This window comes from Pristiophorus japonicus, chromosome 3 (assembly GCF_044704955.1).
Source record: "Pristiophorus japonicus isolate sPriJap1 chromosome 3, sPriJap1.hap1, whole genome shotgun sequence".
NCBI classification, from domain to species: domain Eukaryota; kingdom Metazoa; phylum Chordata; class Chondrichthyes; family Pristiophoridae; genus Pristiophorus; species Pristiophorus japonicus.
The window spans coordinates 111,355,882-111,371,414 of NC_091979.1; the positions used below are offsets into that span (position 1 = coordinate 111,355,882).

A 15,533-nucleotide genomic window follows, 5' to 3' on the forward strand; every position below is an offset into this window, starting at 1 on the left:
GAACTTAATTTGCAATTTTAAAAAAGTTGCTTGAATTTCAGTTTTGCCCAATTGTAGAATATTCATGCTCAATATTAGGCTCTTAGGACTGTTATAAAAGTCATATTACATTTTGTGCAAAATTATTCGACCGTCACTAACACAGAATTGGCTGCTGAGGATCACATTACATAGAGGGTAGATGAAGTGTACTGTATTTGAAAGATTAATAATATTTTATGTTAGCAATGTTACAATCTGCATTCAAACTCTAAGTTTAAAAAGAAAAATCTGTACCCTAGGGTCAAAGACAATTAAGGCTTGATGCAAGAAAAATACGTGAAGAAAAGGAAGAAGCGGAGAAGAAACAAATAGATTTAGAGGAAGCAAAATATATGGCACAGAAAAGAAAAGAAAGCATGGAACGAGCCAGAACTCTGCTTTTCTATCAGACTGATAGAGTGAAAGGATTTAATGTACAGTATGAATTTTTTGTCTAAATTTTATTTAATGTTGAATTAAATTTTTTTTCGTGATTACATTTCTATTTATTTTAAGAGAATATTATAAATATAATTGATTTATTATATGTATTCTCATAATTTTGCTTCACAATTGCAATATGATGCTCTTATAATAGTCTTTCATAACAGTATTAATCTGTAATAATAATACCATAGTAACTACTCTCAGTCTTCAGTTGATTTGATTTCAACACTACTGAACTTAACTTGTATCATTTTCATTTATTGAGAGATAATAAGATTACATACCTTGTGCAGCCTTCCTCAATGTTGATATTGAGTATCCTCCATGTAACGCACAAGTAAGCGCAAGCAGCCAAGGATGAGCACAAACAGGGTTTGAGCCATTCAGTGTTTTTTTGATGTCATGAAGCTGGGACATTTTGTTTTTATTCGTTCATGGGATGTAGGCGTCGCTGGCTAAGCCAGCACTTATTGTTCATTCCTAATTGCCCTTGAGAAGGTGGTGGTGAGCTGCCTTCTTGAATCTCTGCAGTCTGTGTGGTGAAGGTACTCCTACAGTACTGTTAGGAGGAAGTTCCAGGATTTTGACCCAGCAACACTGAAGGAACAAAAATATACTTCCAAGTCAGGATGGTGTGTAACTTAGAGGTGAACTTGCAGGTGAAGGTGTTCCCATGTGCTTGCTACCCTTGTCCTTCTATGTGGTAGAGATTGCGGGTTTTGGAAGTGCTTCTGAAGAAGCACAGGCGACTTTCTGTTTTATATCTTGTACATGGTACACACTGCAGCCACAGTGCGCCGGTGGTGGAGGGAGTGAATGTTGAAGGTGGTAGATGGGTTACCAATCAAGCAGGCTGCTTTGTCCTGGATGATGTCAAGCTTCTTGAGTGTTGTTGGAGCTGCACTCATCCAGGCAACTGAAGAGTATTCCATCACATTCCTGACTTGTGCCTTGTAGATGGTAAAAAGGCTTTGGGAAGCCAGGAGGTGAGACACTCGCCACAGAATACCCAGCCTCTGACCCACTCTTGTTACCAAAGTATTTATGTGGCTGGTCCAGTTAAGTTCTGGTCAATGGTGACCCCCCAGGATGTTGATAGTGGGGGATTTGGCGATGGTAATGCCGTTGAATGTCAAGAGGCAGTGGCTAGTCTCTTGCTTGTGGAGATAGTCATTGCCTGGAACTTGTGTGGCACAAATGTTACTTGCCACTTATCAGCCCACGCCTGAATGACATCCAGGTCTTGCTGCATGCGGGCATGGATGCTTCATTATCTGAGGAGATGCGAATGGCACTGAACACTATGTGGTCATCAGCGAACATCCCCACTTCAGACCTTATGATGGAGGGAAGGTCATTGATAAAACAGCTGAAGACGTTTGGGCCTAGGACACTGCCCCGAGGAACTCCTGCAGCGATGTCCTGGGGCTGTGATAATTGACCTCCAGTCACCACAACCATCTTCCTTTGTACTAAGTATGACTCCAACTAGTGGAGTGAATAGTGAATCCTCCCTGATTCCCATTGACTCCAGTTTTATGAGGCTCCTTGATGCCTCAATCAGTCAAATGCTGCCTTGATGTCAAGGGCAGTCACTCTCACCTCACCTCTGGAATTCAGCTCTTTTATCCATGTTTGGACCAAGGCTGTAATGAGGTCTGGAGCCGTGTGGTCCTTGCAGAACCCAAACTGGGCATCGACGAGCAGGTTATTGGTATGTGCCGTTTGATAGCACTGTCGACGACACCTTCCATCACTTTGCTGACGATTGAGAGTAGACTGATGGGACGGTAATTGGACGGATTGGATAAGTCCTGCTTTTTGTGGACAGGACATACCTGGGCAGTTTTCCACATTGTCGGGTAGATGCCAGTGTTGTAGCTGTACTGGAACAGCTTGGCTAGAGGTGCGGCTAGTTCTGGAGCACAAGTCTTCAGCACGACACCCGGAATGTTGTCGGGACCCATAGCCTTTGCTGTATCCGGTGTGCTGAGCCGTTTCTTGATATCACATGGAGTGAATCGAATTGGCTGAAAATTGACTTTTGTGATGGTGAGGACTTCAGGAGGAGGCTGATATGGATCATCCACTCAACACTTCTAGCTGAAGATGGTTGTAAACGCTTCAGCCTTTTCTTTTGCACTCCATGCGTGCTGGCCTCTGCCATCATTGAGGATGGGGATATTCATGGAGCCTACTCCCGTTAATTGTTTAATTGTCCACCACCATTCACGACTGGATGTGGCAGGACTGCAGAGATTTGATTTGATCCGTTGATTGCGGGCTCGCTTAGCCCTGTCAATAGCATACCGCTTCCGCTTTTTAGAATGCATATAGTCCTGTGTTGCAGCTTCCCCAGGTAGGCACCTCATTTTTAGGTATACTTGGTGCTGCACCTGGCATGCTCTTCTGCACTCCTTATTGAACTTGGTGTGATGGTAATGGTAGAGTGAGGGATATGCCAGGCTATGAGGTTACAGATTGTGGTCGAATACAATTCTGTTGCTGCTGATGGCCCACAGCGCCTCATGGATGCCCAGTTTTGAGCAACTAGATCTGTTATGAATCTATTCTATTTAGCATGGTGGAGGGTGTCCTCCGTGTGAAGACAGGACTTTGTCTCCACAAAGACTGTACGGTGGTCACTGCCACCAATGCTGTCAGGGACAAATGCATCTGTGACAGGTAGATTGGTAAGGACGAGGTCAAGTAGGTTTTTCCCTCATGTTGGTTATCTCACCACCTGCCGCAGGCCCAGTCTGGCAGCTGTGTCCTTCAGGACTCATCCAGCTCGGTCGGTAGTGATGCTACCGAGCCACTCTTGGTGATGGACATTGAAGTCGCCCACCCAGAGTACGTTCTGTGCCCTTGCTACTCTGTGTTTCTTCCAAGTGGTGTTTAACATGAAGGAGTACTGATTCATCAGCTGAGTAGGTGCTAATCAGCAGGGGATTTCTTTGCCCGTACTTGACCTGAAGCCATGAGACTTCATGGGGTCAGGAGTCAATGTTGAGGACTCCCAGGGCCACTGCCCCCCGACTGTACACCACTGTGCCGCCACCTCTGGTGGGTCTGTCCTGCCGGTGGGACAGAACACACCCAGGGATGGTGATGGAGGAATCTGGGACATTGGCTGAAAGGTATAATTCTGTCTGCCTGTTGCTTGACTCATCTGTGGGACAGCTGTCCAAATTTTGGCACAAGTCCCCAGATGTTCGTGAGGAGAACTTTGCAGGGTCGACTGGGCAGTGTGTGCCATTGTCCTGTCCGTAGTCGGTGCCGAGGTCAATGATGGGTGGTCCGTCCAGTTTTATTATTATTGTCTTTCGTAGCGGTTTGTTACAATTGATTGCCCATTAAATTGCCTCGCAAGCCAATGAGTCAACCACATTGCTGTGGGTCACATATAGGCCATACCAGGTAAGTGAACCAGATGGGTTTTTACGACAATCTGATAGTTTCATGGTCACCCTTACTGATACTAGCTTTTTATTCCAGATTTATTTAATTAGGTGAATTTAAATTCCCCAGCTGCTGTGGTGGGATTTGAACTCGCATCTCTGGATCAGTAGTCTGTCCAAGCCTCTGGACTACTAGTCCAGTAACATAACCACTATGCTACTGTTCCCATATGATTTTTCCTTTCTGTGACATATAACGAAGTGATTATCTGTATGAACATTTTTTGTACCTTTCTGCACAAATGCGCGATTGGCCCCACCTCATTTTGTGCATGCGCGCTCAATCCCCTTCTGCGCATGCACACCACCACCGAGGTCCGGCTGCGCATGCGCGGTACCCTACAGTTGCCCCTCAGTGCAGCATGGATCATGCTTTCTTCAGCTCCGTGAGTCAAGGCACGAGAGAAGATTGGATCAAAAAGGGAGAGAGTGGGGGGAGGAGAGCGAGCGATGGGGGGGTGGGGGGGGAAGAGAGAGAGGTGGGAGAGAGAGAGAGAGAGGAAAATCAGAGGGGGTGGGGAGAGAGATCAGAGAAAAGGAGAGAGAGAGATCAGAGAGCGAGAGGGAAGAGACGGAGAGAAGAGAGAGATGGGAGGATAGAGAGAGGGTGGGGGGGGGAGATCTGAGAGAGGTGGGGGGAGAGAGAATGAAGGGAGAGAGACTTTTTTTATTTGTATAGTTTGTGTTTATTTACTGTTTCAATGGCAGGGGCAGACACAGTACAATATTTACATTCGGCCAGACCAGTTAAGTGAACCAGATGGGCTTTTATGACAATCTGATATTTCATGGTCACCATTACTGATACTAGGTATTTTTTTCCAGATTCATTTAATTAGGTGAATTTAAATTCTCCAGCTGCCATGGTGGGAGTTTAACTCACATCTCTGGATCATTGGTCCAGGCCTCTGGATTACTAGTCCAGTAACATGACCACTATGCTACCATTCCCGTATGATTTTTCCTTTCTGTGACATATAACGAAGTGATTATCTGCATCAACATTTTTGTATCCTTCTGCGCATATGCACGGTCGGCCCCATCCCATTTTGTGCATGCGCGCACAATCACCTTCTGCGCATGCACGCAGTCACCGAGGTCCGGCGGCACATGTGCGGTACCCCACAGTTTCCCCTCAGTGCAGCATGGACCATGCTTTCTTCAGCTCCATGAGTCAAGGCCCGGGAGCAGGTTGGATCGAAAAGGGAGAGAGAGAGAGAGAGAGAGTGGGGGGAGAGAGTGGGGCGAGAGGGAGCGAGGGGAGAGAGAGAGAGAGAGAAATCGGAGAGGGGGAGGGGGAGAGAGAGCGAGGGAAATCGGAGAGGGGGGGAGAGAGAGATCGGAGAAAGGTGGGCAGAGAGATCAGAGAGAGAGAGGGGGGGGAAGAGGGAGAGAGAGACAGGAGAGAGAATGGGGGAGAGGGTGAGAGGGGGGAGAGAGCGAGGGAAGAGAGAGAATGGGGGAGAGAGAGAGGGGGGGGAGATCTGAGAGAGGGGGGAGAGAACGAGAGAGCGAGGGAAGAGAGAGAGTGAGGGGAGAGAGACTTTTTTTATTTGTACAGTTTGTGTTTATTTACCGTTTCAATGGCAGGGGCAGACACAGAGTGCAATCTTTACATTCACCCCCACGTGCCCCCCGCCCCTACTCCCACTTCAGGAAGGCACCAGAATCCACCATACCACTATACCACAGAACCTTCACAGTGCTGACAACCTTAGGAATCCCAGTGCAGTGCTGCCAAACCCTCGGACCCCATCCCAGTTCTACCAAAGCCCAGAATCAACCCTTCATGCTACCAAAGTCTAGCCACTCTCCCCCAATGGTACCAAATCCTACGATCCTCCCTCTCTGTGTGCTGATAAAATACAGATTACGTCATTCTGGGTGGTTCCTACCTGAAGCTGAAACACTTATAACGTGAAAAGTTCCTTCAGCGAACAACTCTGTCTACCATTTACTTAACAGTTCAACAGCTTCATGTTAGTAGAATAATAGATTGTACATTGAATAGCATAAAACCCCTGTCCTTCTAAGATAGCATATTAGCTGACTTGCCAAGAGTAATGCCACTATAGATCTACTAGTAATACATTAAAAGTGCTATATTAGGGCACTCTCCATATGTCACATTCCACTGCCCACACTTTGGTACAAATGCAAACCACTCGTAAACAAAAAGGAAAAATCCAGGTAGAAATTGGACACGGGCAGGGATGCAAAACAAGCGGTATTGCATTGGGCGCTCGTTATATGCCCCGCCCAATATTCAGTTACATTGACTTCAGTAGAACTGAATAACAGGCCAAGCGTAAACTGCAATTCCACCTGTTTTACAACCCCACCCAAGTCAAATTCACCCCTCAGTGTCTTAATGCTTTCCCAACCTCTACATCCCAGCACCTCCTATTGCAACCTCTGAATCAACATGAATAACACCACAGGAGATGCTTGTGTGTTGTGTTGTGTTGCCTTTAGTATGTCTGCTATTCCAGCATCAGAAGGAGGGAGGAAGAAACCAGGTAACTACAGACCTGACAGTTTAACATCAATTGTGGGAAAGTTACTGGAATCTATCATCAGAGACAGAGTGACTGAGCACTTGGTTAAGTATCAGCTGCGAGTCAGCATGAATTTGTGAAGGGTAGGGCATGTCTGACTAATCTATTTACATTTTTGAGTAAGTCACTGGCATGGTGGATAAGGGAGTGTCTATCGATATAGACTTCCAGAAGGCATTTGATAAGGGGCTGCGCAAGAGATTATGAGCAAAATGAGAGTGCATGGAATTGGAGGTGACCTTGTGATGTGTGCTGGTAATTGATTGGGAGGTAGGAGACAGGGAGTAAGGATACATCTGATTGGTGGGATGTGACAAGTGGTGTTCTCCAGGGTTCTGTACTGGGGCCTCAGCTTTTCACCATATATATTCATGATTTGGATGAAGGAATAGATTGTTATCTCTCCAAGTTTTCAGAATTACATTAAGTTAGGAGGCACAGTAAGGTGTGTGAATGGGAGCAGGACTTACAAAGGGACATAGACAAACTAAGTGAGTGGGTAAAACTATGGCGGATGGAGTTCAATATCATGAAGTGTGAGGTCATCCACTGGAAACAAATCAAATCTGAATTTTTTTTTGGTGAGAGACTAGGAGCTGTGGAAGAGCAAAGGGATTTAAGTGTCCCTGTACATAAATCACTAAAAGCTGGTGCACAGATACGAAAATAAATCAAAAAGGCTAATGGAATGTTGGCCTTTATCTTAAGGTGGTTGCAATTCAAAAGTGAGGAAATGATGCTTTAGTTGTACACAGCCTTGGCCAGACCACACATTGAGTACTGCATTGAGGTTTGGGTACAGAACCTCGGGAAAGAGTACAGCAGAGATTCACCAGAATTATACCAGGGCTTAAAGGGTTAAATTACGAGGACAGGTTGCTTGGCTTTAATTCCCGAGTTTAGAAGGTTGAGGGATGATCTAATCTAGGTATTTAACGTGATTAAGGGATTCGCTAGGTAGATACAGAGAAACTGTTTACTCTGGTGGGGAAGTCCAGAACAAGGGAGCATAACCTTAAAATTAGAACTGGGCCGTACAAGGGCGATGTCAGGAAGCACTTCTTCACACAAAGGGTAGTGAAAATCTGGAACTTATTTTCCCAAAAGAACATGGTCAAATTAAATTTACAAGGCGGAGATCGATAGATTTTTGTTGGTAAGGGTATGCAGGGATATGGAACTAAGGTGGGTAAATGGAATTGAGGTACAGATTAGCCATGATCGAATTGAATGGCGGTAAGATTGAGGGGCTGAATGACGTACACCTGTTCCTGTGTAAAAATATTTCCTTTTTTTCTTCTGTAATTGGCTCTACCCTGTCTTTACCTTTTCTTTTTCATTTAATGTTTGTAAAATGCTTTACTATTTGCCTTTAGTAATTGAATACCATAGTCTTCAAGTGAATCATAGTCACTGGACTGGGGATGATTGATTCAGGGCATGCAGACGTAATTTATTCCTCATTCTAAAGCCATTGTCATTCTGTAATTATGCCCGTGCACCAGTTGTGGTGCTGCAGTGTCTCTATTAGAGGGAGGATGTAATTGCAACCTGGCAAGTTTTACATAAGCAGTTTCCATTATAAATATGGACATAGTAATTTATAATGGAAAAGGTTGACAGGAGCTGTACACAGATGTGCACAGAGAGAAAGGAGCCACTGATAGCTGCAGACTGCATTAATGTGGAAGTTGCGGGGAAATTCTAGCCTTCAGCAGCTCCCTTCCCACCCCTCCTCCAATCACATGCTTCCTCCAATCCCTTGTTCCCATCATGTCTCCTACTCTTTCACGTTCCCACGACCTCCTCCTCTTCTGACCACACCACTTCTATCATTCATAGACAAAGCAAAATACTGCGGATGCTGGAATCTGACATAAGAACATAAGAACATAAGAATTAGGAACAGGAGTAGGCCATCTAGCCCCTCGAGCCTGCTCCGCCATTCAACAAGATCATGGCTGATCTGGCCGTGGACTCAGCTCCATTTACCCGCCCACTCCCCGTAACCCTTAATTCCCTTATTGGGTAAAAATCTATCTATCTGTGACTTGAATACATTCAATGAGCTAGCCTCAACTGCTTCCTTGGGCAGAGAATTCCACAGATTCACAACCCTCTGGGAGAAGAAATTCCTTCTCAACTCGGTTTTAAATTGCCTCCCCCGTATTTTGAGGCTGTGCCCCCTAGTTCTAGTCTCCCCGACCAGTGGAAACAACCTCTCCGCCTCTATCTTGTCTATCCCTTTCATTATTTTAAATGTTTCTATAAGATCACCCCTCATCCTTTTGAACTCCAACGAGTAAAGACCCAGTCTACTCAATCTATCATCATAAGGTAACCCCCTCATCTCCGGAATCAGCCTAGTGAATCGTCTCTGTACCCCCTCCAAAGCTAGTATATCCTTCCTTAAGTAAGGTGACCAAAACTGCACGCAGTACTCCAGGTGCAGCCTCACCAATACCCTACACAGTTGCAGAAGGACCTCCCTGCTTTTGTACTCCATCCCTCTCGCAATGAAGGCCAACATTCCATTCGCCTTCCTGATTACCTGCTGCACTTGCAAACTAACTTTTTGGGATTCATGCACAAGGACCCCCAGGTCCCTCTGCACCGCAGCATGTTGTAATTTCTCCCCACTCAAATAATATTCCCTTTTACTGTTTTTTTTTTTCCCAAGGTGGATGACCTCACACTTTCCGACATTGTATTCCATCTGCCAAACCTTAGCCCATTCGCTTAACCTATTAAATCTCTTTGCAGCCTCTCTGTGTCCTCTACACAACCCGCTTTCCCACTAATCTCCGTGTCATCTGCAAATTTTGTTACACTACACTCTGTCCCCTCTTCCAGGTCATCTATGTATATTGTGAACAGTTGTGGTCCCAGCACCGATCCCTGTGGCACACCACTAACCACCGATTTCCAACCCGAAAAGGACCCATTTATCCCAACTCTGCTTTCTGTTAGCCAGCCAATTCTCTTTCCATGCTAATACATTTCCTCTGACTCCGCGTACCTCTATCTTCTGCAGTAACCTTTTGTGTGGTACCTTATCGAATGCCTTTTGAAAATCTAAATACATCACATCCATCGGTATACCTCTATCCACCATGCTCGTTATATCCTCAAAGAATTCTAGTAAATTAGTTAAACATGAATCCATGCTGCATCTGCTTGATTGCACTATTCCTATCTAGATGTCACGCTATTTCTTCCTTAATGATAGTTTCAAGCATTCTTCCCCACTACAGATGTTAAACTAACCGGCCTATAGTTACCTGCCTTTTGTCTGCCCCCTTTTTTAAACAGAGGCATTACATTAGCTGCTTTCCAATCCATTGGTACCTCCCCAGAGTCCGGAGAATTTTGGTAGATTATAACGAATGCATCTGCTATAACTTCCGCCATCTCTTTTAATACCCTGGGATGCCTTTCATCAGGACCAGGGGACTTGTCTACCTTGAGTCCTATTAGCCTGTCCAACACTACCCCCTAATGATAGTGATTGTCTCAAGGTCCTCCCTTCCCACATTCCTGTGACCAGCAATTTTTGGCATGGTTTTTGTGTCTTCCACTGTGAAGACCGAAGCAAAATAATTATTTAAGATCTCAGCCATTTCCACATTTTCCATTATTAAATCCCCCTTCTCATCTTCGAAGGGACCAACATTTCCTTTAGTCACTCTTTTCCGTTTTATATATCTGTAAAAGCTTTTACTATCGTTTTTATGTTTTGCGCAAGTTTACCTTCGTAATCTATCTTTCCTTTCTTTATTGCTTTCTTAGTCATTCTTTGCTGTCGTTTAAAATTTTCCCAATCTTCTATTTTCCCACTAACCTTATACGCATTGGTTTTTAATTTGATACTCTCCTTTATTTCCTTGGTTATCCACGGCTGGTTATCCCTTCTCTTACCGCCCTTCTTTTTCACTGGAATATATTTTTGTTGAGCACTATGAAAGAGCTCCTTAAAAGTCCTCCACTGTTTCTCAATTGTGCCACCGTTTAGTCTGTGTTTCCAGTCTACTTTAGCCAACTCTGCCCTCATCCCACTGTAGTCCCCTTTGTTTAAGCATAGTACGCTCGTTTGAGACACTACTTCCTCACCCTCAATCTGTATTACAAATTCAACCATACTGTGATCACTCATTCCGAGAGGATCTTTTATGAGGAGATCGTTTATTATTCCTGTCTCATTACACAGGACCAGATCTAAGATAGCTTGCTCCCCTGTAGGTTCTGTAACATACTGTTCTAAGAAACAATCCCGTATGCATTCTATGAATTCCTCCTCCAGGCTACCCCGTGCGATTTGATTTGACCAATCGATATGTAGGTTAAAATCGTCCATGATTACTGCCGTTCCTTTTTCACATGCCTCCATTATTCCCTTGATTATTGCCTGCCCCACCGTGAAGTTATTATTTGGAGGCCTATAAACTACGCCCACCAGTGACTTTTTCCCCTTACTATCTCTAATCTCCACCCACAATGATTCAACATTTTGTTCATTAGAGCCAATATTGTCTCTCACAACTGCCCTGATATCATCCTTTATTAACAGAGCTATCCCACCTCCTTTCCCTTCTTGCCTATCTTTCTGAATCGTCAGATACCCCTGTATGTTTAATTCCCAGTCTTGGCCACCCTGCAACCACGTTTCTGTAATGGCCACCAAATCATACCCATTTGTAATGATTTGTGCCGTCAACTCATTTACTTTATTTCGAATGCTGCGTGCGTTTAGGTAGAGTGTTTTAATAGTAGTTTTTAAACCATGATTTTTAGTTTTGACCCCTCCTGCAGCCCCTTTATATTCAGTGGCCCTTTTTGTTTTTTGCCTTGGGTTTCTCTGCCCTCCACTTTTACTCATCTCCTTTCTGTCTTTTGCTTTTGTCTTCTTTTTGTTTCCCTCTGTCTCCCTGCATTGGTTCCCATCCCCCTGCCGTATTAGTTTAACTCCTCCCCAACAGCACTAGCAAACACTCCCTCTAGGACATTGGTTCCAGTCCTGCCGAGGTGCAGACCATCCGGTTTGTACTGGTCCTACCTCCCCCAGAACCGGTTCCAATGCCCCAGGAATTTGTATCCCTCCCTGCTGCACCACTGCTCAAGCCAAGTATTCATCTGAGTTATCCTGCGATTCCTACTCTGACTAGCACGTGGCACTGGTAGCAATCCTGAGATTATTACTTTTGAGGTCCTACATTTTAATTTAGCTCCTACCTCCTTAAAATTGTCTCGTAGGACCTCATCCCTTTTTTTACCTATATCGTTGGTACCAATGTGCACCACGACAACTGGCTGTTCATCCTCCCTTTTCAGAATGTCCTGCACCCGCTCCGAGACATCCTTGAACCTTGCACCAGGGAGGCAACATACCATCCTGGAGTCAAGGTTGCAGCCGCAGAAACGCCGATCTATTCCCCTTACAATCGAATCCCCTATCACTATCGCTCTCCCACTCTTTTTCCTGCCCTCCTGTGCAGCAGAGCCAGCCATGGTGCCATGAACTTGGCTGCTGCTGCCCTCCCCTGATGAGTCATCCCCCTCAACAGTACTCAAAACGGTGTATCTGTTTTGCAGGGGGATGACCGCAGGGGACCCCTGCACTACCTTCCTTGGACTGCTCTTCCTGCTGGTCTTCCATTCCCTAGCTGGCTGTGGACCCTTTACCTGCGGTAAGACCAACTCGCTACACGTGCTGCTCACTTCATTCTCAGCATCGTGGATGCTCCAGAGTGAATCCACCCTCAGCTCCAATTCCGCAACGCGGACCGTCAGGAACTGGAGGCGGATACACGGAAGTGTCCCTGAGTTCCCACATGGTACAGGAGGAGCATATCACATGACTGAGCTCTCCTGCCAATGACTTAACCCTTAGATACACTTAAATTGGCAACAACAATGCTAAAGTTTACTTACTGATATAGAAGAGAAAAAAGAAAAACTACTCGCCAATCACTTACCCCCTTGGCTGTGACGTCACCTTTCTGTTTCTTTCTACTTCTTTTTTGCCTTCTCCCTGTAGCTGCACCGGCTGGGCCTTTATCGGCCTCTCGCCGACCCCGGAACTCACGCCTCAGCGACGCACCTCCTCACGCTGCTCCCGACTGCCGCCGCCGCATAAAAACAGAGAATGCTGGCAATCTCAGCGGATCAGGCAGCATCTGTGGTGAGTGACCCTGAGCTTCCGGTCGCCTGTCACTTTAATTCTCCACTCCACTCCCACTCTGATATCTTTATCCTCGGACTCCTGCACTGTTCCAATGAAACTCAACGCAAGCTCGAGGAACAGCAACTCATCTTTGATTTGGGCACTTTACAACTTTCTGGACTCAACATCGAGTTCAACAATTTCAGAGCATAACCTCTGGCCATCTTTGGCTCCCTCCCCCCCCATCTTATGTTTTTTTTCTCTTTGTCTCTAATGGCAGCTGGTTATTACTCCGCCATTCACACCCTATCCAGATTAACCTTTTTCTAACTTCTGTCATTACCATTTCAATTCGTCGCATCATCCCCTTTGTCTCTCTAATCTCTCCTGCCTTCTAGACCTATCACAGACCTTCCTTTTTGTTCTTTCTTCCCCTCCCCCTTTGAGCACTTCTTAAGAATGTGCTGTTTTCAAACATTTGGTAGTTCTGACGAAGACCCAAAACATTAACTTTGTTTTTCTCTGCCTGACCCGCTGAGATTTCCAGCATGCTCTGTTTTTATTCCACTTCCATCATTACTTGCTTTACTCCTCTATCCCTCTTTCCCCCTTGCTTCTACTTCGTCCTCTCAAGTTTGGATGATGGGAGGCCAAAGTCCCATTTAACCTCAATTTATTTACCTCATCCCTCCGTTCTCCTACTCTTCTATCGATTGCCTTCAAAGAGGTTTTATTTGCATTCAAAATCAACTTAAAAAAAAACATTGAACATAAATCAAATTAGAATGAGGAAAGACATATTATTTATCACTACTTTCTGTCTTATAGATTTCAGCAATTATAATCTCTGTCTCATAAGTGTAAGCAATTAGCATTTACTATTTCTTTCCACAAAACACAGGTAAAATAATTAGTTGTCTGCAATATTCAACTTTTCTTTTAAACAGAACTAACACTGATATAAAATAAATCAGTCTCTCACTCACACACACGCACGTACACACACCAATCTCCCTATTTTTCTGTTCCTCTCAGCTTAATAGACTTGATAAAATATATAGAATGCAAAACAAGTATATAGAATACAAGCTGCAAAAGTGTGTAATTAAAATCCGTACACTCATTTTCCTCACTATGGGCTCAAAATTGGGCCACCCTTTTTTTCGGCGCACTCACTGGAGATGCGGCACTTTTCTGTGTTGAAAAGTGCTCCGAAAAAATCGGTCCCCACTTTGGCCGCTGTCCGGCCTTTCCCGGGTCTTCGCGCAGCGTGGCCAGTTGGGTCGGGGGAGGAGCCAGCGTCCCTCGCTGGGACGTCTTCACATGTGCATTGGAGTGTGCTTGCATGCGCAGTACCTCCTGCCCCCAGCCTCTCAGTGTGCGTACTGCAGCGTGGGACCCGATCATCATCATCATACCGGCTACTGCTGCGTCCCGCCTCTATCCCAGGCCGATTGGCCTACTGCACAGGCTGAAGATGGATGTAGGGTAGGACTTGCTTCTATTTTTTATTTGGATATTTTGAAAAATTTATGTAACTATGTTTTGTCTCTTGTCAATAGTGGTGACCATTTGTCAAGCCTATTTACTTGGTGTTATTGTGAAAGAAGAACATAAGTGATGGAGGAACACTGAGAGAATATCTTATTTATTGAAATAGACTTTATTTAGATAATATGGGCTCAATTTTGACCCAGTATAATCATTGCAAACAAATAGTTGTTTAAATTAGTTGTGAATTAGGGCAATTTAATTCAACTATCTTTTACTTCTTTTATTTTTGTAGTATAAGTTTCCATGAATGCTTCTGTTGTATAGTAAATTAACTTTACGAAGTTTGTCATATGATGTCCTGTATAGCTGTTTGATCCTATTTACATTCTTTAGTCAAGTCATTAAGTTCTGCTTGCCTCCGATATACCTACCTGCACTGATTTCTTAACTCTCCGCAAGGGTTTTCACAAGTGGCCACATACGCTGACTTAAGTTAGTTTGGAGTAACTATTAGCTGGCCAAAGTGGCCTAAATGGCCAAAACGGGCATAGGTGGCTGGTAATGCCCCCTTTTGGAAAAAAAAACGAAACTAAAAAAATCCTAACTAACTCACTTACTCTGGCGAAATTGAATGTGCAAATTGGGGATTTTTAAGATACTCCAGAAAAATCAAGTCGCTCCAAAAAAAAACGGAGCAATTCCTGGCCAATTTTGCGCCCTCTATCTCACACACAAACACAAATAGCTTCATTTAAAAAAAATACTCAATATTAGCTTTACCTCAGTAATGCTCTTGAAATCTTTTCTTTGGCTTTTAATAATTAATTTAGGAAAACAAAACTCAACAAAAACTGCTAGAAGCCAAAAATAAACCCCTCTGATGCATCCCTGGAAATGAGGTACATTGAATAAGCTCAGTCTGCATAATTTAAATCCAGCTGAGAGTCATAACTCTGGGGCGCAAATATCAAGTCTGAACACAGGTTTTTGGGGAGGCTGAAGTCTTCAAGTAAAAAATTGTTAAAAGTTTCAAAAGATCACATTTAATCATGTTATTGTGAAATTTTTTTTGAGGGAAGTTTACAGATTGACCTGGAACAGAAAATTTACAAGCTCCTGGCTGTCTGCAAACTATGTGTACCAATGATAATTCTAATTGTCTGCATGTTTACAGGAATTGGATTTGGTGGCCCAAAAGGAACAGGTCCATCTCAGTAGCAGAATAATACATTACATGTTACATAATACAACACTACTGTCACAAAATTGCTCAACGTCTGAATTGCCATTTGTAAAAACTATGGGTGATCTGCTCGTAATATATAATTAGAAATGATGAAGAGGGATTTAAAAACTGTAATTCAATCTTGGAGTTCTGTTGATGTGAATAAA

At 44.2% G+C, this 15,533-nt stretch overlaps 1 protein-coding gene across 1 annotated transcript in view; it reads left to right on the forward strand.

Moving 5' to 3' along the window:
• The window catches only part of cfap210 (cilia and flagella associated protein 210), a 123,906-nt gene that overhangs the window by 54,346 nt on the left and 54,027 nt on the right, over positions 1 to 15,533 (forward strand). Inside the window, exon 5 of the mRNA XM_070875698.1 lies at positions 282 to 455. Coding sequence (XP_070731799.1) covers positions 282 to 455 — 174 coding nt within the window. The remainder of the gene's footprint in view (positions 1 to 281; positions 456 to 15,533) is intronic.